Source organism: Vespa crabro, chromosome 7 (assembly GCF_910589235.1).
Source record: "Vespa crabro chromosome 7, iyVesCrab1.2, whole genome shotgun sequence".
Classification (NCBI taxonomy): Eukaryota; Metazoa; Arthropoda; class Insecta; order Hymenoptera; family Vespidae; genus Vespa; species Vespa crabro.
In genome coordinates, this window is record NC_060961.1 from 6,522,501 (window position 1) to 6,544,972 (window position 22,472).

A 22,472-nucleotide genomic window follows, 5' to 3' on the forward strand; every position below is an offset into this window, starting at 1 on the left:
TATTTATTTATTTTTTGTTTTGTTTCGTTTGCTTTTTCTTTTATTTTTTCTTTTGTTTTTTTTTTTGCTCTATGTCGTTCGATTCGTATTTCAGAAAAAAAAAGAAAAACGAATAAAAATAAATAGATAAAAAAAAGAAAAAAAGAAATAAAAAACCTGTTACTCGCGTTTTCATGTTTGCCTGCTTGCATTGCTGTTATGATGGCATCTTGAAGAGGACAACGGAAAAAGGAAAAAAGAAAAAGAGAAAAATCACAAATGCCCGCCGACTTTGAATGACATTTCTCAATTTTTTGCTTTTTTTTTGCCGAGATGAGCCGAAATAAATGTTCTTCGCGATGTTATTACCCCATGGGCCCCCCATATAATCATTTACGATATATATTTCTCATAATGCGTATTACAGCTGAAATGTTTAGAGGATAATAATTTTTTTTTTTTATGATAAAAATGTTTACGATAATACCAAGGATGTGATCGAGTTATGGCCGTATTATTTCTAATATTCTAAAAACTCTAATAACTCGTCAGAAATGTTCAAATCAGTACCGAGTATTTAAACAAATAGAAAGTATTCTTGTAAATATCGTCATGAATTATTTTATTTCTATTTTTCTTTTTTCCTTTTCTTTGCTTTAATCCCCACCCACTACCATCTACCCACGCGCCTCGCTCCCCCCCCCAAAAAAAAAATAATTAAAAAAATGAGAAAAAATATAACAATAAAGGAATATAAAGAATAATAAAAAATAATAAGAACGTTTGCGACTAATTGTGCTGGTTGTCGTTGCAAGATAATGATTTCAATTTCAGAAATTAAAATTTCCTTTCAATGAACAATTAGTCGAATAAAAGGGGTCGCAAATGGTATTGTATAATATAATGTGTGTCGGCATTTCTAAATTCTCTACTCGTATAGAATACATATACAAATGCAAAGATACATATGTATGTATATATATATATATATGTAAATATGTGTGATACGTAGAAATCGTATACTTTTCGTGACGGGTCTCATATATTCCAGTGGATTCTAACCACTCTTTGCAACACGGTACTCTGATAACACGTATTTCGATATTATATGTGTATGTATATATATATATATATATATATATATATATATATATATATGAGATATATATGAGATATATATGAGATATATAGATATATGAGATAGGATGAGAAAATTTCGACAGATCTCCTATAACGCGATACTCTTATGATACGTTTCCCATACATACATATACATACGTACAACGAATTAATAAATAAACTTGAATAATCCACCATATAGATAGAATTTCATTCAATATGGTTTCGATACAAAATGAATTACTGATACGAAATGAATTGATTGTATCGGTAAAAGGATTGAACGTACATGAATCTTTTGTTCTACTTTTTTTTTATTTTCTTTTTTTCTTTTCAAAGAGAATTAAGAACAATGGAAATACAACGGGTCACATTTTATGAATGTCACGTGAGATTATGTGATCACGTAAATGTGATTTCACGTGGGTCGACGTTAATGTGTTTTTATCTTTACACGAGCCCACACACACACATACATACATATGTGTATATATATATATATATATATATATATATATATATATACTGGTACATCGCAAATAGACGAGTTTAAAACGGAAGTCTCTTGCAATTAACAGAAGTAGCAATTAACAAACCGGTAGGTGCATCGGTATAGTGAAATTTATGGTTCGATGCAATTTCGCGAGTTACCTTTTCCCTCTTGAACGCGTACGCCCCAAATTCTGTGAGTTATTCGTAGATACGTATATATGTGTGAATGTTACTTATATATATGTAAATATGTATGTATGTTTGTATGTATGTGCTAACGTGCATTAGAATTACGTATATATTCGGCTGATATCGTTCGAAAATTCAAACTACTTGTATAGTATACTACATACATCTATCTCCTAACATGTGTTAAACGTTAATTCGAAAGCAGATTTATCGGAACAAATGTATTCTGCGTTTATTCCGTGTTTTTATCCGCGATTTGTGTTATTGCAGATCTACTGTGTATGTAACGATAATGATGGTGGTGATATATGTTTGTGTATATGTGAGTGCACGCATTTTGAATGTATTTCAGTTAATATTTTGTATTTTTCTCTTCTTTTTTATTTTTCTTTCTTAATTCTTTATTTTTTTACCATTTATTCGCTTATCTTCTGCGTGCGCGTGTGTTGTTTTTTTTATCTGTACATTTCTTTTCTTTTACTTTTTTTTCATTTATTTATTTATTTATTTATTTATTTAATGACCTACTTGTGAGTCTACGTGCGTCTTCTCTTCTTCCTGTATTTCTCTCTCTTTTTTGTTTATTTGTTTGTTTGTTTGTTTCTTTTTTTATTTATTTTTTATTTTTATTCTAAATTTGTGTCTTATATTTGACTTTATTTTAATCACCCATTTGCATTTTACTCTTGTCTTTTCTTTTTCTTTTATTTAATTTTTCTTTTTCATCCAAAGATATTTCTCAACTTTTCGTAATTTCATAATTTGAAAAAACATAAAAATAAAGAAATCAAAAATATATTTATTTACACACACATACACACACACATATATATATAAATTATGTATATATATATATATATATATATATATATATATATATATATATATATATATCATTAAAATACGTATTCGTAATACTAGGAAGAAGTCTAATAATTAAGATTAGAAGTAAACTTCAATTAAAGAGACCATGAATATATTAATCATTGTTAATTTGTATAATTTATGAAAAAAAAAGAAAAAAAAGGAGAGAATAGGAAAAGAAATTCTTTATATTTTATATCATCAGAATACGTTGCATGTAATACTAAGAAAAAGTATAGTAATTAAGATCAGAAATGAGCTTTAATTAAAAACACTATGCATTAGTAGTATATTATGTTTTCAATATTAAAATGATTTTCTTGTTCATCAGTTCCACGAATATATGTATGTACATACTGACACCATTTATCACGTTTACCATTACATACATATGCACTTATACACATACATATAATCGTGTAATAAGGTGATCTTAATTTAATGTTAATTTAACATGACATTTTCTTAGTTTCTGATGAACCATTAAATTCATCCCACATACATACATACATACATATATACATACATATATACACATACACACATACATAGGCATTCACATATAAATGTTTATCGCTCATTACATTTGTCCATTAACATATTATTTCTTTTCTCGTGACACGTGTTTAGACGCACGTAATATACACACGCTATGCACTTGTTATTTTATTATCTTTTATTATCATGATATTTCTCTAATGATCGGGATAACCTTTATGTCAGTTTTAATTTTCTATAAAAAGAAGGAAATAAAGAAAAAACAAAAGAAAAAAAAAAGAAAGAGAAAAATAAAAGAAAAATAAAAGGTGAAAATAAAAATTAAAAAAAAAGAAAAAAACAAAATTAAAAATTGAAGATAGTTATAACATTTATTTTATTTTATTTTAATTTATTTTAATTTATTTTAATTTATTTTAATTTATTTTAATTTATTTTATATGAACATTTTACTCGTTGCATTTGACAATAATATTACCAAGTACGTTTTAACACGATAGAAAAAAAAAAAGAAATAAGTTTATTAAAATATAAGATTATTATTCGTAATTTATTTCCTATCTTAACTGATGACAATCATAAATTTATAGTTTTTTTTTTTTTTAAATAATATCGATCATATTTAGTTATACTATCAATTATTTATAATAACAGTTTCAATAATAAAAAAATATGTCAACAAAACAAAAACTCTTATCATTTTCATTTGGATATAACCACTCTCGAATATATTAGAATATATGTTAAATAAACATATGACTATTCGATACATACATACGTATGTGCACATGCATCATGCGTACGTAAATACACTTTAAATGGTCTAAGTCATGGCATATATAGAACGAACAATAAATAATAGTAAATATCCCTTGATACATTAACACAGGAGAAGGTTAAAACGTTCAAGAAGTTTAAATTAAAATACTTCGTCTCGTTAACACGTCTATCTATCAGCATAACGATTTACTATTTCTTATAATTTTAATATAAAATTATAAAAAATTTTATATATATATATATATATATATCCCTTATAAAATCTCATATCTCAATATACATAAGTATATAAACAAAATATTATACAAATATATATAAATTACATATTTTACGTATATGTATTATAAATTATTTAAACATTACAAACTATACATACGTATACAATTATTTATATATACATATCCCATCGATACATACATAAACATTATCTCATACATATATGTACATATATATATATATATATATATGATTTACATAAATATGTATATCGATTGTATATGATTTAGCAAAATTAATTTGATATTAATATTTAATGTTTCAGATAGTTTCGGTCGAGCTAGTTAACCAAGCAGTTGGCAAATAAAATAAGATTGAAGAAAAAATAGAGACAATGGGAAAATAAGGGGGGGAAAGGATTATTTCGATGTTTGGTCCGTTCATTGGTAGAAGAAAAGAAGTTTAAAGAAAAAAAAAAAATAAAAAAATAAGAAAGAATATTAAGTAATGTCGTCCTCGTTGATGATGCTCGAGGAGCCCGGTAGCTCAGGATTAAAATCAGCATTGATAAAATCAACGAAAGCGGCTACGAAAGAAGAGAAAGAAGCGACAGGATTCGACGAAGTTTCTACGATATTGTCCTTGTGAAAATACTTTCCTTTACTTCTGTTAAACCTTTCTTCCTTTTCCTTTTTTTCTTCTCTCTTTTTATCTATCTATCTATCTATCTTTCTATTTCTATTTCTTTTCTTCCACCCCTTTACTTCTCGATTTATTATCTCTTTCTTTCTTACTCCTGCATCTCTTTCTATACCCTCTAACAAGTACTTGAAAAAGACTCTCGAAAGCAACTACGACATCGAGGATTGAGAGACGCAACAGGGACGTAAAAAGTTTTGCTATCTTTCTCTCTCTATCTTTCTCTCTCTCACTTTCTGTTTCTCTATTTCTTTCCCCTTCTCTTTCCTTCCAAGTCATCTCTTTATTTTCTTTCTTCTTTCTTCGACGTCGTTGAAAGTGGACAGCCGTCAGGATGTTGCCCGCCAACGTGATGTCTTTCATGAAAAAGGTGAATTCTCTTCTTTTAAACTGTCTATATATCTGTCTATCTATCTATCTATCTATACATATATATATATATGTATGTATATATATACATATATATATATATATATATATGTATATATATTTCATTGCTTTTCTCATCTTTTACATTTTTCCTTTAAAATTTATTATCGAAAAAATATCAATTTCGGTTATATGTCAATGACTCGTAATCATTTTAATTGGATAAAAGTATGGAAAAAGGAAAATATCAAGTTATCTCTAAAGTTCATTCAGTTACCAAGCTATAATTAAAAAAAATATATATATATATAAAAATCATTACAATTAATTATTCTAATGTGAATTTATTATTATTATATATTAATTAGACGTTCAATGAAAATTATTAAGTAAAAGTATTAACAAGTAAAAATAAAATTTTATTATAAATAATTATTAAAACTATTAATCATTAAACTAAAAATTAATGTTGTACTTATATTATTATTATTATTATTATTATTATTATTATTATTATTATTATTATTATTATTTAGATGGAAAAAAGTCATTGTAGAACATTACAATAGAAATAATTTCAGAAAAGTAATGTATATGTATATATATATATATATATATATATATATATATATATATATATATTTGTAAATATATAAATATTAATTTATATATTTTATATAAATATATTTATATATATAGAAAAGAAAAAGAACAAAAAAAATAATTTCTTTTTTAACTTCATAAAATCGATTATTATATGAATTAAATCATTTAAAGCTACAAATTATAATTATAAGACACATACACACACATATATATAAGTAAAACAAAAACGATCTAATGAAAATGACATTTATAAATGACGATCTATTAAAACTAATTGTCAAATTAATAATATTATGAAATATTATATTAGGAAAATATTACGGAAATACTTATTGTATCTAATCGCGTCGTTAATAAGAAGCATCCTAAAGAGAAGAAAGGGAGAAAAGAAAAAAGAAAAGAGAAAAAAGGTATAGAACGAAAGCCGCTAAAGATGTCTACAACGAGAAATATCGGGGTTGGATGATGATGAAATGTAGGGGTAGATTGTCTACGATGGAATAAGGATGAGATAGAGAGAGACAGCGTCAGAAAGAGTGAGAGAGGGGGAGAGAGTTAAGAACATTTACATAGGTCGTACTAATTTGTTCAGAGGGTGGAGAAACTTCCAAGGGAGGAAACATTAGCAAAGCTCTTGGCCATAAGGTTTCGTGAAACGTTCAGTGGTACAACCTAACCACTAATTAGTGTTAGATGTTGTTGGTGGATGGTCAGTTGGATATCCACTGCTTACTACAAGATTAGGCAAGTACATATGTGTAGCCAGTTCACGTCGCATATAAATACGTATTCTCTAGAGTCTTATCCACAGTAATTACCATTTCTGGGATCAGTTTATTTAATTGCAAATATATATATAGAAAAAGAGAGAGAGAGAGAGAGAGAGAGAGAGAAAATATAATACGGGGAAGGGAGAGGGTATTCGTCGATATAAATGTTCGAGAAAATTATTTCGCGATTGTTCGAAAAAGTTATAAGAAAGTTCAATAAAAAAAATGTTTGCAATTTACATGCACCTTTCCGAATATCAACTGTAGAGTGCATATAAACAATTTATTTCTGATATCTTTTTTCTACCTGCGACTTTGTCGAGTTATTAAGGTCAACATATTTATTTTTTCTTTTTTAAGGTCAATGTTGTTTTTCTTTTTATTTTTATTTTTTTTTTTTTTCAGGACAGGTATTATCCATACATTTTTGCATATTTATATAGAGGTGATAGTTTGCAATTAAAATTACATTTAGTAAACAAAAAAATATTGCTACTATGTGTCTTTTACGAGATATTTGAAAGTGTGATACATCGTACATATACATATAGTATATTAGAATGAGAGAGACAGAGATAGAAGGGAAAGATGAATTATAATACATAATAAATATCATATATATATATGTATATATATATATATATATATATATATATATATATATATATGATATATACATTATGCACAGAGATATATAGATAGGCATGTAGAAAACGTTAAGAATATGTCCAATGAAAATTATATTTTTTATACATATATACTGAGAATAACAATACAATTGACTAACAATATAAATAAATATTTATATATATATATATATTTATATATTTTTATATAAATTTATATATATATATTTTTTTTTTCCTATGATTAAATTACATTGAAAAATATGTATATGTAATCGATTATTATATACACGTAATACTTGTGTATATTAGATTATATAATATTTCTAAGGAATATTATACATATATATACATGAATAATCATTAGGCTATTCTATATCTTAAATGTATTAGATGTCTCACGTTAGTTTATTAAGCACGTAGATCGGATTTCAACATTGGTATTTCATAAGCCTCTGAGAGAGAGAGAGAGAGAGAGAGAGAGAGATAGAGAGAGAGAGAGAGAGAGAGAGAGAGACAGAAACAGAGAGACAGAGAGAGACAGAGAGAGAGAGAGAGAGAGAGAGAGAGAGAACATTACGGTCCATTAATGTTCAGTAATAATATTCAAGGACGATATCGCATACCGTGTCCGTTCAATGATTCATTCGTACAAATAGGACGATCAGAGTCCTTTGAATTTCTAAACTAAACATTAATAACAGGAGAATTAAGCATGTGGCAACCATTTATCATTGCAGGTGTATACCTGTAAATTATGTACTACAAACACCTATTATTCTTGTTCCTGTTACGATTATTAATATATTATGATTCTGATGTGATTATGTTTTTGTGGTTATTGCAGTATGATTGATTTGTCTATGTGAGAAACTGTGTATATAATTTTTAAGAAATTTAGAATTTTTTTAACAAATTCATATGATAGATACATTTTAGATATATTAGAGAGTTTAGATTATTTAAATTTCTATAGCATTGTATAACTTACAAATTACTGTATATATTTTCTAGTACCTGTACTTTATATATATACATATATATATATATATATTTTTTTTTTATTTCATTATCTATTTGGATATTATGTTTAAATTTTTTGTAAATACAATTATAATTTTTAAATATAATATTGAAATTTTAAAATATGATATTCTCACGAGTAAATAATATATATAGATATAATTAAAAAATTTTTATTTATTTATTTACATAGTTTTTTAATTTGTTTTATATTTAATTATATGTGTAATATATAATACAGTTAATATAATAATATATATATATATACATACAATTATACGTAAAATTAATATTTCATATATAATTTAAAATCAGAACAATAATATTTTTCTAATAATAGTAATAAAGAAGAAAAAGAACAAGATAATAAAAGAAAAAGAAGTAAAACAAAAAACCATCAATTCAACATTTTTTTCTAAACCAATAATCGTACATCTATTTTGCCATTCGATATGCACATATATCTATACATACATATATACATACATATATACATATATACATACATCCATACATACATATATCGAATAGAGTATACTGCTTTAGAAACTTTTTCCCACGACAAAACGAAATTTATCGATACAATATTTACATATCCACTCGGAAACGTTAGAATCAGTCGTTCGAGATTGGTTTTCCACTAAAATCAGATTGTTCTCGATCCATTGGAAGTATTTCATGTATGTACATATATACCTATATATATATGTGTATATATATATATATGTGTATATATATATATATATATATATATATATATATATATGTGTACGGATACGCAAATTACATAGCAGACACATCTTGCTTCTATAGTTACACATGTAACTTTATTCGATACGCTATTCATATGTACGCACACGCATGCACATATGCATATACACACATATATTGTATATATATACTAAGAAATTTTCATTAGTAGTAGTAATACAATAGTTAGTTAAGAGAATGTGTGTATATATATACATGTATATATAATATATGTATGTATGTGTATATATATATATATATGTACATACAGATTTATGTATGTATGTATATATGAATGGATCTGACTATATATATCAAAGTATCATTATAGATATATTCGAATGAGTATGTGTAATAGAACATATGCTTATTTTCGTGTTTATCGATGCAACTTGCAATCACGCAAATGCATACGCTCAAACTGAAATGCTCTTTGAACTAAGAGCGAGAGAGTTAGAGAGAATGAAGTGAGTGAGAGAGAAAGAGAGAGACAGTGATGGAGTGCGCGAGAGAGAGAGAGAGAGAGATGTAATACGTTTACGCTGAATGTGTGAACAATGACGTAAGTTATAGGACTGGTGTATAGTGATAGAATTCTACGCTTCTATATACGGAAATCATTGTTAGAAGGGATATATAGTCATCGATAGGTCGGAATAAATGGAGATTGGATAGATCGAAATGATATGCAAATTGTTGCACGATTTTAACATCCCATTCATTATTTCTTATTTTCTATTTGATTTTATTAATATATATATAAATAATTGTATTATATCATTTGGTTTGTTATTTAAATATTACATATATAAAAGTTTATGTAATTAAAAAAAGGAAAGAGTCAGATAATGATTTTTTTTTAGATGATGATGTAGAAAATTAGATTATGATTTTTTATATATGAATAATACAAATAATTATATTTACAAGGAAGGAAATAATTAACAATCTATAGAAAGAGAGATAGAGAGACGCAAAGACAAAGACAAAGACAAAGATATATGCTCAAGAGTGTTAAATAGATTAAATAAATAGATCAAAATTAATTGATTTGCTATATTCAAATAATATAAATTATTATATTTTCATATTTATCATTAGTTATTTATTTTATTAAATAATTTATTAATTTTAATTATCATATTCAATTATTTCTCTATTATCTTTATATATATATATATATATATATATATATATATATATATATATATACACACACACACACACACACACACACAGAAATGAATAAATCTTACTATAAATATATGTTAAAAAAAAAAGAAAGAGGAGAAAACAATTAATAAGACAGATGTTCTTTTCAAATGTAAAAATGATAGAAAGAGAAATGAATAGATAAATATATAGATAGAAAGTGATGCAAGATATATATATATATATATATATATATATATATATATACGTATGTATATATGTATAAGAAATAAAATGCAAACTAAGTGGGAGAAGGAAATAAAAGTGAATATACGAAGAAACGTGTTCTCGAAGAGAAAATCGAAAAGGTAGTTTGCCATTCTATCATCGTAACCTCACCCTACATATACATATATACATATATTTCCGTATACATGTATGTATATATATATATATATATATATATATATATATATATATACACGTTGAATATTCCATCGTCATTGAATATTCCATACGAAGTCGACATACGTAGCGATAAAAATGAACGTTAAACAAGCGAGCTAGTAAACTGTGCACGATTCATCGATTACGAGTGCTTCAAATTCCGATTTGAATTTCTCACGCGCACCAATTTAAAATTTTTCGTCACCTTTTGTTTCAAACTTTCCTTCCCCCTCCCCGTCCCTATTGCATAAATAATATATTATTACATTTCCTTTTAATTTAAAAAATTGTGTTTATTTTTGAAATCTATCATTTAGAATTTTAAATCCATTATTATTTTTTGCAATGGTTATAATTAAAATTTTAATAATTAATAAAATTAATTGCAATTGAACAAAAGAAAAGAAAAGAATTAATTTTTAAGAATTAAGTAATCGAAAAATTTTTCTAATAAATAGGATTTAATAAAAATCTTTTTTTTAATTTCAATTATGGAATCAATTTATTGTTTATTTATTATTTATTACTCGAATCGTTTATTTGAAAATTATAATAGCATTAAAGTAGTTGAAATAATATAGAAATATGAAAGTGAACGATGAAATGATTCAAACAAAACGGATTGATATCAAATTGATAGTTTGAAATATTAATTATAATAATCATACAAAATCGGATCAACATATTATTCAAGAATATATTACTTTAAGATTAACAACAATCTTAATAATAATTTAAATAGCATACAAATAAACCATGAAATATTTCTTTATAACATGTATGTATATATTATATATAAATTAATTAATTAATTTCAATCCAAATAATCATAGTATCGTTTTATACATACAACAAAAATACATTTTATGCAAACAATAAAAAATATATTATTTCTTATAGTGCCTTATTTGAAAAATTTATTCTTATCTTTTATCTATTTATCTAATTATATGAATATAATAATAATAAAAATAAAAATAAAAAAATATATGAATATATTAACGGCACGCTTAACAATTATTTAATTAATTATTTCGTGGAGGAAATATTTGTTGTATGTAATATTATACACAAACACACATGTATATATGTATGTATGTATGTAAGCCTATACATTTGAACGCTTTAGGAAATGTAAAAAGAACGTAGGTGAGATTCCTTTATATCTACTTCTTTTTAAAAACTTCTTTTAACTATTTCCCTCGTTTCCTCGTATTATTATCGTTGACTTTGAAAAGCATTGCTCGTCTACAAGGAGAAATAGAGCTTGTAAAAAAGTTCATAGACTGAATTCTCTCTTTCTTTCTCTCCCTCTCTCTCTCACACACACACACACACACACACACACATACACATTCTGTTACATCTACTCGATCGATCTGGACCAATTTGTATGCGAGTGAGTTCCGTATCCTTCAATAGAAACGCCAGGATGACTTCAGACCTAAATCGACCTTTTCTATGTGTATATTCGTGTATGTATGTATGTACATATTGTGTGTATATATATATATATATATTTATATATATATATTGCATATATATATATATATATATATTGCATATATATATATATATATTGCATATATATATATATATATTGCATATATATATATATATATTGCATATATATATATATATATATATATATATATATATATATATATACGTGGAGACATTTTCCAATATTTCCAAGTAATACTCGCGCTTTCTTTTCAAATATCTCAAATTTCCATCTTTTTTTATAATAATTCAAATTCATTCTATCGACAAATTCTCAAGCGTATAATTATTAATAATTAATAATTAACAATTACAAAAATTAATATTCTCTGCAGTCATGAACGATCTTTCTTTTCTTCCTTTTTTTTTAGGTTTTTTTTCCTTTTTCATTTGGCTGAAGAAAAAAAAAGGAAAATGAGAAAAACGAAAAGAAATATATATATATATATATATATTGAGAGAGAGAGAGAGAGAGAGAGAGAGAGAGAAGTATATATTCGTAAAATCGAAGCTACCTAGGGATTAATAAAATTGAAAAAAACTACGATAATGAATAAAGAAGGGAAAAAGAAGGAGAGATATAAAAAAGAGAAAAGGAAAAAAAAATTAAAGTCATGAGATTTCGAAAGTAATTTTGGTTCTCTTTGTTCGCTAAATAAATAATTAAAACGCGAGGGATTGAAATGCGGAAAAAAATTTTCACGAAAGTCGAAAATATACACACACACACACAAATTAGACGTACACATATATACATTGGTATATACATACACATTCACACGTAATATTTAGTATAATGTATGCAAAAAAAAAACAAACTCGTCCTTTTTTTTCTTTTCTTTTATTTTTTCTCTTTTTAGCGTATCTCCATTCCTATCAGCGTGTCTATTTTCTTATTTTCTTTTACTCCTCTCGTATCTGTACTACTTCGTTATTTTATTCATACTTCTTTGTGTTCCTTTTTCTCTTGGTTTTTTTTTTCTTTTTATTTTGTTTTTTCTATTTCCTATCTTTTTTTTTTTAGAACCAGATGTACAACCCATTTATTTTGAAAGAATAACACGGAATCAGAAAGTATTTTTCATTTCGAGGTACTCAAAGAAACTAGCATTCTATTCAGAATTTTAATATTCTATGAAAATTTTACTTTTTCGATTCTTTGTGTGGTCTTATTAAACACTCATTTTTTGTTCTCTTTTTTGTTTTGTTTTCTTTTTGTTCGTTCGTTCGTTCGTTTGTTGCTTATCATCAAAATTTTCCATTTCAATGTTTAATAAATTTTTAATTGTTAAAATTTCAACAATTGATTGAATTTATTTATTTCAAGAATCATCCCTAAGATGATTCTTGAAATAAATAAATTCAAACTATTCCCATCTCTTTTTATCTCTTCTTTATTCTTTGTCTCTTATCTACTTTCTCTATCTATCTATTTCTTTCTCACTTTTCCTTTTTCTTTTTTCTTTTTTTTTTTATAATCAAAATTTTGCATTTTAATGTTTGATAAATTTGATTTAAATTTATTCATTCTTAAAATAAATAAATCGACATATTCTTTTTCTTTTTATTTATCTTTCTCTTCTCCCTCTCCTGTTTCTCTTCTTTTCTCTCTCTTTCTCTCTCTCTCTTTCTCTCTACTTTTTTCACTATTTTTTTCGCTCTCTCTCTCTCTCTCTCTCTCTCTCTCTTTCTACTTTTTTATACGACACTAAGCAGAATTTCACGTGTGAAACAGTAATCAGACACGCTACAAGACCATAAACTCTTCATTATTAGTACTATTATTATCATTATCCTTATAACCTATCTCTCTCTCTCTCTTTCTCTCTTTCTCTAATGCTCCCGTTGCCTCACAAACGCACAGTCGTCCTCTATTATCGCGTTTTCCTACATCTGTCCACAAACTATCTATTATCTCGCAACGATATCGCCATTTCCGAACCACCAGAGAGATATTACAGATCGTTAGAACGTGAGTTTCCAATGGTTGTTTTCTTAGGGTCATTCTCCTTTCCTTCCCCCCCCCTCTCTCTCTATATATATATATATATATATCTGCCACCTTTCTTCTCTTCTCATCTTCATTTTTTACGAACGTGACATTCGAAATACTTTGAGAATTCGCGCATCTACACGAAACGATAAAAAACAAATGAATAAATAAATAAATAAATAAATAAATAAATAATAAAAAGAAGTAGAAAGAAAAGAGGAAGAGCAAAAAGAAAGATGAACGCTTTTCTCTGGTTTCGATCGATGAACCAATATCCGAAGGTTCATTTTACGAAGAAAAGAAAAGAACGAAAAAGGAGATCGAACGTTTCTTTTTCTCTTTCTTTTTTTCTCTTTCTCTCTCTCTCCTTCTTTCTTTCTTTTTTTCTTTCTTTATTGTACGTACAACGCTTGCCAGATGGTCCACACAGAAAATTTATCGAAAGCTACGTACTTACACTCCATTACTTTTCTCTCTCTCTCTCTCTCTCTCTCTCTCTTTCTTTCTTCTTTTTCTTCTTCTTATTCTTTGGGACTTCAAGAATTTATTTATTCGTTTACAAGCTATGTCAGCTGATACTTCTCGTTGATTCTTTACAAGTTATTATAAATGGATAAAGAAGAGAGAGAGAGAGAGAGATACGTTTATTTGATCGAGAAAGATTACGGCCATTACAAGCCCACATATTTCTTTATAATGGCGCTTATTTTTATCTTTAAGGGTTGATCTTTCGAATATTCTTTTCTTTTTCTTTTTTATTCAGTTTTTTTCCCCTGTTTCTTTTAAGACTTCACAATATCACAACGATAGACTGGGACGTTAACCCGCGTGGGCGATCGTATATGTAAAATATTTACTTTATGATGGTTCCCATTCATAAAATTCACCTAATAGTTTGTGTCAATTTTATTTATCAATATTTATTAATACTAATGAAGAATCGCTCGTATCGTTTATTTGTCAGTGTCATATCTTTTATCTTCTTTTCTTAAATTTTTATTTTCTATCTTTTATTTTCTATTGTTTTTTTTTTTATATTCAATGAGACATTTTTACTCTCTCGTATTTCATTCAGTAATTAATAAATAAATATAATAATAAACAAAAGGAACTTTTCCTTTTTTGTCAATAATATAAAACATTTAAAATCCTAGTTAATTGAATAAGACGAAATAACAAGTAATCTTTCAAAAGTATATGTGATATAAAAAGAAAAAAAAATAAATCAGTTTCTTTTTTTAGAAAAGTTTCATTTGAAAATTTCCTATTTAATAAATAAAGGGATTTAATTAAAAAAAAAAATATGATAAAAAAGAGATTACTATCGAAGCATATGTGCCTGTATACATCCATCTATATATATATATATATATATATATATATATATATATATATATATATATATATACATATATATGTTTATGTATAAGGTATCAAAAATAAAGTCCAGAATTTGCCTAGACCAAATTAGAAAAATAATTGCTTTGTATAAAATGTTGAATAATTATATGAAAAAAAAGATACTATTTATTTAAATCGCACGTACATACACATACGTACATACACACACACGCGCGCGCGCACATACACACATACACACAAGTTTATATTTTCACTTAAAATAAAATTGTTAAAACGAGAATGTATCGTAAAACGTGTTTTGATAATAAATAGAATGAGAGAATGAGATAGAAATAAAGAATATTATCGATATTGGAAAAAAAGCGTATGTATCACATAAAGCGAATATGACTTATTTAATATTTCCAATTCCAACGTTCCAACGTGGTGACCCAAATTAAATCGCACACCCTGTGCATATTCTAGCCATTTACCGTTGGCGTAGTTCCAAGACTCCTGGCCGCATTATGCGATGCTAACGTGCCGGATAATATCTGTATATCTATGTATACATATACATACATAAGCATATACTCTACAACTATGCATACGTATACGTATATACGTATATAAGTATCTATGTATGTATGTATATGTGGCATACTTGAAAGGAAAGAATTTATAAACTATTATCGAATGTCAGTGAAATATATATCTGAGAAGGTAGCATCAAGAAAAGGGAAGGTTAAAAATATGAGATAAGAGATAAGAGATAAGAGATTGTTTATTCTGTAGATATAGTAGAAGTTTATTATGACGATTGCTGCATATACCCTCACACAGAGAGAGAGAGAGAGAGAGAGAGAGAGAGAGATACACATATTCATTGATCCGTTCATTTTTCTTCTATGTTCTCTAATAGTTATTTAAAACACACTTGAATTAATAAGAATGATAAAAAGAGAAAGATAGATATTACTATTGCTCATCGAGGTTGCACGTTTCAATTGTTGACCTTTTGTTGTCATAAATTTTTAGAAACTTTTGATACAATCATAATGCATACCTTTTTCATTTATATCTACGTATTTTTACTGTATATATATATATATATATATATATATATATATATATATATTTACTGTATATATATATCTTTCTTCCTATTCCATCGGGTTTTTAATATATGAAAAAAGAAAAAGAGTTTTAACATTGACTGTACACCATCTTGAAATTTCAAGCACGTATTTTACCTCTATCTCTATCTCTCTTCATTTATCTATTTGTCTATCTATCTATATATCCATCTATCTATCTATCTATCTCGAATCTTTTATAATCATGCTCTTAATACTTCATCGAAAATCCAGAACGATTTTCCAACGAGCGAAATAATTCCTATATCATCGACTTATACTACTTGATTTCTTACGGCCGATATATGTTGGACTTCTACTACTTCAAAGTAGAATATTGCTCATCACTGTCAGCTTTGATCGGACTTTATTTATCGTATTTCTCTCTCTCTCTTTCTTTCTATACTCTGTGTACGCGTGTGTGTGTATACGTTTGTTTGTAGATATCTACGTACGTACAGAACATATGAGAAATTTTTAATGGAAATTTCTGATCCTATTGAAATTAGAAGTAATTATGTCGATTAATTAAATATCATGTCGTTAACTTTCATTAAGATATTGAATTACTATAATGACTAAAAAGAAAAGAAGTATTAAGAGAAAAAAAGAAACTACAATAAAGTTAAATAGAGTTAAATTTAATAATAATAAATATTTATGAAATATACGTCGTTATGAAATATTATACGTCGATTAATGATGACGTACATGTTTAAAGTATAAACATTTTTTATATACGTATATGCGTCTATATATATATATATATATATATATATATATATATATATATATATATATATATATTCTCCCAAAAACGTCGAATATCAATTAATTTGATCATAGAATATGTAAAAAAAAAAAAATACGGATTAAAAGTGTAAGGTGATTTTTTTTTCTTTTTTTATTCGATTTTTACGGTTACGATTTTGTTTTTCTTTTTTTTTTTTTAACATTTTTTTATCCTTTTATTCCTTTTTAATTTTTTATCGTGACATTTTGAAAGGTTTCGCTTTTCTTTTTGGAAAATATCGATTATGAATTCGATTTTTTGAAAACTTCTGGCATACCCATGCAATATTTTTGCATTTATTGAGAAGCTTTTAAGTTGAATCGCAGGTATAAAAGTCTCATTAAATAGCGATTATCTCTAACGTAGGGATTTTTTGTTATATCGTGTTACAGATGGTGACGACGCAATCGGAATCTGGTACGACCGGTGCTGTTACACCGGAAGAGAGTGGAACAACATTCAGCAAATTGCGACAACTGGGTACCGGATTAATGATGGTAACAGGAAACGGTGAGTCATTATTTTTATTTCATTATTTTATTCGAATGTTTATATCAGAGTTTTTCATATATTTTCAAAATATTTTATCTGAGTTTCCTATTGAATCAATATAAAAAAAAAAATAATAATAATAATAAGAAGAAGAAAAATAATTAATGAAAATGAAATCAATATGACAGAAAGAGAGAAAGAGAGTGAGAGAGAGAGAGAGAAAGAGAGATAGAATGTTGGATAGATTTTATTTTCAAACAAATGAAAATTTGATCAACTTGATTTTAATTTTATTTATAAATAATTTTTTACTTAAAATAATTTAGAAAAAAAAAGAAAATAAAAACATTTAATTATTATTATTATTAAATTGTATATAGTTTATGTATTAATATTATATATGTACATATATATATATATATATTAAATTTTATATAATTTAATTATTGTTATTAAAATAAAAACGAAAATTCGCAATGTGAATTATTACATTTTAATAATATTTTCTTTTTTTTTTATCTAACACGAAATCGAATAAATGTTTCATATTTCAAAGAGTATATTATTTCAATAATGTATAATTATGATCGTTCAATGATCGAAGAAAATGCTTCCTGTAAATAATAAGGAGGGAGAAGAATAGGGAGAAACATAAAGACAAAAAAAGTCAGATAAAGAAGAAGAAAAAAGAGGTGATAAAAAACAATGGAAAGATACATCTCGTCAAATTCTTCCCTTATCTTTCCTCTCCCCCCTTTTTCGTTTAACGACCTTCGAAAAAAAAGTGAGAGGAAGAGCATCGAAATACAAGTTTGTCGTGAGCAAACACCGATTTATGTCCACGTGTGCCTGGTTACACAAACATCCTTGATGTTTGTCCAATTATAGTCCTGGGTGCGTTTCGGGATATAAAAGCTTGGACAAGTGTGCTTTATATCATAAGGGGGCTGCACAAAGAAAATAGCAAAAGGGAAAATAAGAAAATATCAATTTTTATGTGTGCCCATATCACTGCGCGCGCGTGAGTACGCACATGTCTCTTATCGTACGCGCGTGTATCCCTTGTTACTATATTTTTCTCACCTTTTCTTTTACTTTTTTATTTTTTCTTCCTTACCTCTTTATCTTTTCAGAAAAATTATAATTTTCTTCCTGCCTCCTTCCTCCTCTTATGAATTGTAATTTTTTTCTCCCTAACCCCCCTTCCCCTCCCCCACCCTGAATTATAATCTCACTTTTCTTCTTCTTTTCGAAAGATATATTTTCTTGTGAAAATTAAGAGTCGCTAATCGAACCAAATGTCTCTATAAGTGTGTCAAAAATTCTTGGATGATTTTAAAAATGATGTTTTTCTCTTTATTTTTTTCTATATTATTATTTATTTATTTTTTGTTTTTTTTCTTCTTTTTTTTTTTTGTCAAATAATAAAGCCACAAGCACGCAGGAGTAACTCGAGAAGGGACTGATAGATTTTTCGAAAGCAGCCTAGGAACTTTTTTTTATTTATTTATTTTTTTGTTTTATTTTCTGGACTCTACCTATATTTTTAATAAAACGAAGAATAAACTTTACTAGCTTTATTAATATTTAATTAGAGAGATGTTATTTTTTTCTTTTTTTTTTTGTTCTTTTTTTTCTCATTTTTATGGATAATTAGGATAGTAAGCAAACACGAGCTCGTATATTTAAATTCTGCAGGACCGTCATAGTCGTAATCGTAATCATCAGGGTTAAATGGATGTGACACTGACGCGTGAATCGGACGGCGATCAATTAATCGGCCAGTTAGAAGAACGGAAATGATAGAAACGCTTTCGAACGTTTGCCGACGCTTCTATCTATCTATCTATCTATCTATCTATCTCTATCTCTCTCTGTCTCTCTTTCTATCTATCTATCCATCTCTATCTCTATCTCTCTTCCTCTTTCTCTCATTCTCTCAATCTCTTTCGTTAGAGTGACAAGTCATTTGGAAAAGTGGCTATCGTTGAATGATCCAAACACAGTTTCAAACTTTATCTTTCGATTCTATGAAAAATAGGAATCTCTCGAATATAAATTCTAATAAAATCGTAGGGGAAAAAAAAATATGATGATCCATGAACGTTGATTTTTCGTATCTCTCTGTGCGACACTTTTAATAAAATCGTCAAATTGTAAAAATTCAAAAAGGATATAATTGTTTAGAAATAAAACGACGAAACTTTATTTCTCGTTTCTATCGACAATTATAATTATTTGTGACGTTTGTAATAAAAGTAAAAACAAAAAATTAAAAATAAAAAAAAATGAATACATAAGAGAGAAAAAAACGAAAAAAGGAAATTGATTAGAAACAAAATGGTGGCCGTCGTGAACGTCTGAATAACTTTTACTTTTCGTTTCTATATATGACTAGAATTTTTCATGCGTAACTACTAATGAAATTGTGAAAAGGCGAAGAAATAAAAAAAAAAAAGAAAGGAAATGAAAGAAAACGAAAAGAAAAAGGAAAGGAAATTGTTTCGAAACAAAATGGCGGTCACAAATACTTCTAAATTGTAATTTTCATTTCTTCCACGTAACTATTTATAGTGTTTCTAATAAAAGCGTAAAAGAATGAAAAATAAGAGAGAGAAAGAGAGAAAGAGAGAAAGGAGAGAGAGAGAGAATGCGAGAAAAAAAAGAAAGAAAATAGAAAAAAAAATTGTTTAAGGACAAAATGGTGGTTGTAAACGTACAAGTTATTATAGTTCTCAGGCACGTTGGTAATCGAGTCGACGAAGTGAAGGGTAACAATATCGTAACTTAGAACTTTCCTGCGGGAGTAAAAGCTGAAACGTTTTAAACATTCTCGTTCCCCTAATCGCTTCGGGCGATACTGAAGGCAAAGCTGAGTTTCGAGTGTTTCCGGAACGTTGAGCATTCTCTATTCCTTTCTTTCTCTCTTTCTTTCTCTTTCTCTTTCTCCTTCTCTCTCTCTTTCTCTCTCTTTATTTTTTTTTTCTATCATCTTGAGAAGATGAGAGCAAGAAAATTAATCGATTAAGTCTTTCCAATGATGAGAATTTACGTTGGTCGATTATTTGATTATTTTATTTAATTGATTTAAATTCTTTATTTAATTTTTAATAAACTAAATTTAATTTTATTAGAATGAATCTCGTGTGGAAATTTCGTTCGAAAGTTTTCTTTTTCGGCTCGTTGATTATCATTTTATTTTCTTGTATTAAAAAAAAAGATAAATAAAAAAAAAGGATATGACGATAAAGAAAATTTAGAAATATTTTTAATTAGAATGGGATTAATACGGACTTCGATAAAGATTTTACAGAAATTTTCGATATCGTTTTTATCGTCTGAAATTAATTTTACGTTGGATTAAATAAAAGGAGAAGAGAAAATAAAGAAAGAAAAATCCGAAGAATTTGTATTAAATAAAATTGGGATAAATTCAATATGAGTATATTTATCTGATCGACAATAATTTTACTTTATATAATGTAAAGAATCATGACAGAACTAAAAAAAGAAAAAGAAAGAGGTAATAAAAAAAATTAAAAACAAGAAAAATATTTAAAATAAAATTAGAACAAATGTAGAAAGTCTCTAATATTAAATATTATATTAAAAGTTTAGTCGTTTAGTTGTGCTTTTAGAGAGATAACAAAAATAAGTACGGAAAGATACGTCACGAAAGAGACTTTTTTCTTTTTCTTTTTGTCTATAAGCGAAAAAATAATGGAGAGAAAAAAACGCGATAAAAATGAAAACAGTAAACAAAAAATAATAATAAAAAAGGGTTAAAAAGGGGGAAAAAAAGGGAGGAAAGAAAGAAACGCGAGCGACGGGATTGAAGCGCGTGAAAGCGCATTTTTTGGTGGATGATTAAAAATCCTTTTAATCGTCCGATAACGCGAAATGTATTGCATGCATGTATGCGTCGTTTCATCGCCAGCAGCATTCTTTTTGTTTTTCCATTGGAATTGAGATATTTGAATATGTAGATGTATCAACATGACACATTTACGTTTCAGCATTTCCCTTTAAACCAAATTAACATTAAACATTGCTATTATTTTCTCTTTCTCTCCCTCTCTCTCCCTCTTTCTCTCTTTATTTTTCTCTTCTATATAATTTATTAATTTTAAGTTCACCCTTCAATATAAAAGATTATATAAAATATGATTGAAAATTCAAATGAACTAATTCCAATTTATTACACGTTCTTATTATACATTCATCTACACTTAATAACAATCTCGAATATAATTCATTAAACTTTATGTATATATATATATATATATATATATATATATATATACATATATATTAAATTTAAATAAATATTATGATACTATGTATGTAAATATTAAAGCAACATTTTAATATTCTAATATATACATATATTCTCATAATATACATATGCATATATTCTTTTTCTCCATACTTTAAGAGTATTAAGAGATAGAATATTATATATATGTATGTATATATGTTGATATATATATACATATATATATATATATATATATACATATATATATATATATATATATATATATATATTAATATCAAATATTATAAATAACTTTCTATAAAAAAATATTGTGATATTATAATAATATGTAAATTAACTTTATTTGAATTTATATA

General features: G+C 26.3%; 1 protein-coding gene across 13 annotated transcripts in view; it reads left to right on the top strand.

The window, feature by feature from the left end:
• LOC124425827 (regulating synaptic membrane exocytosis protein 1) overlaps positions 1-22,472 on the top strand; it is a 156,039-nt gene that overhangs the window by 58,008 nt on the left and 75,559 nt on the right. For 11 of the 13 annotated variants that reach the window (XM_046966780.1, XM_046966788.1, XM_046966789.1 and 8 more), the window contains 2 exons: positions 4,463-5,206; positions 17,738-17,855. In XM_046966780.1, the coding sequence (XP_046822736.1) occupies positions 5,171-5,206; positions 17,738-17,855 (154 nt within the window). In that variant the 5' untranslated portion in view covers positions 4,463-5,170. Of the gene's footprint in view, positions 1-1,723; positions 1,784-4,462; positions 5,207-6,001; positions 6,556-17,737; positions 17,856-22,472 lie in introns of those variants that run through there. The other 2 variants (XM_046966784.1, XM_046966790.1) reach the window with 2 other exon arrangements.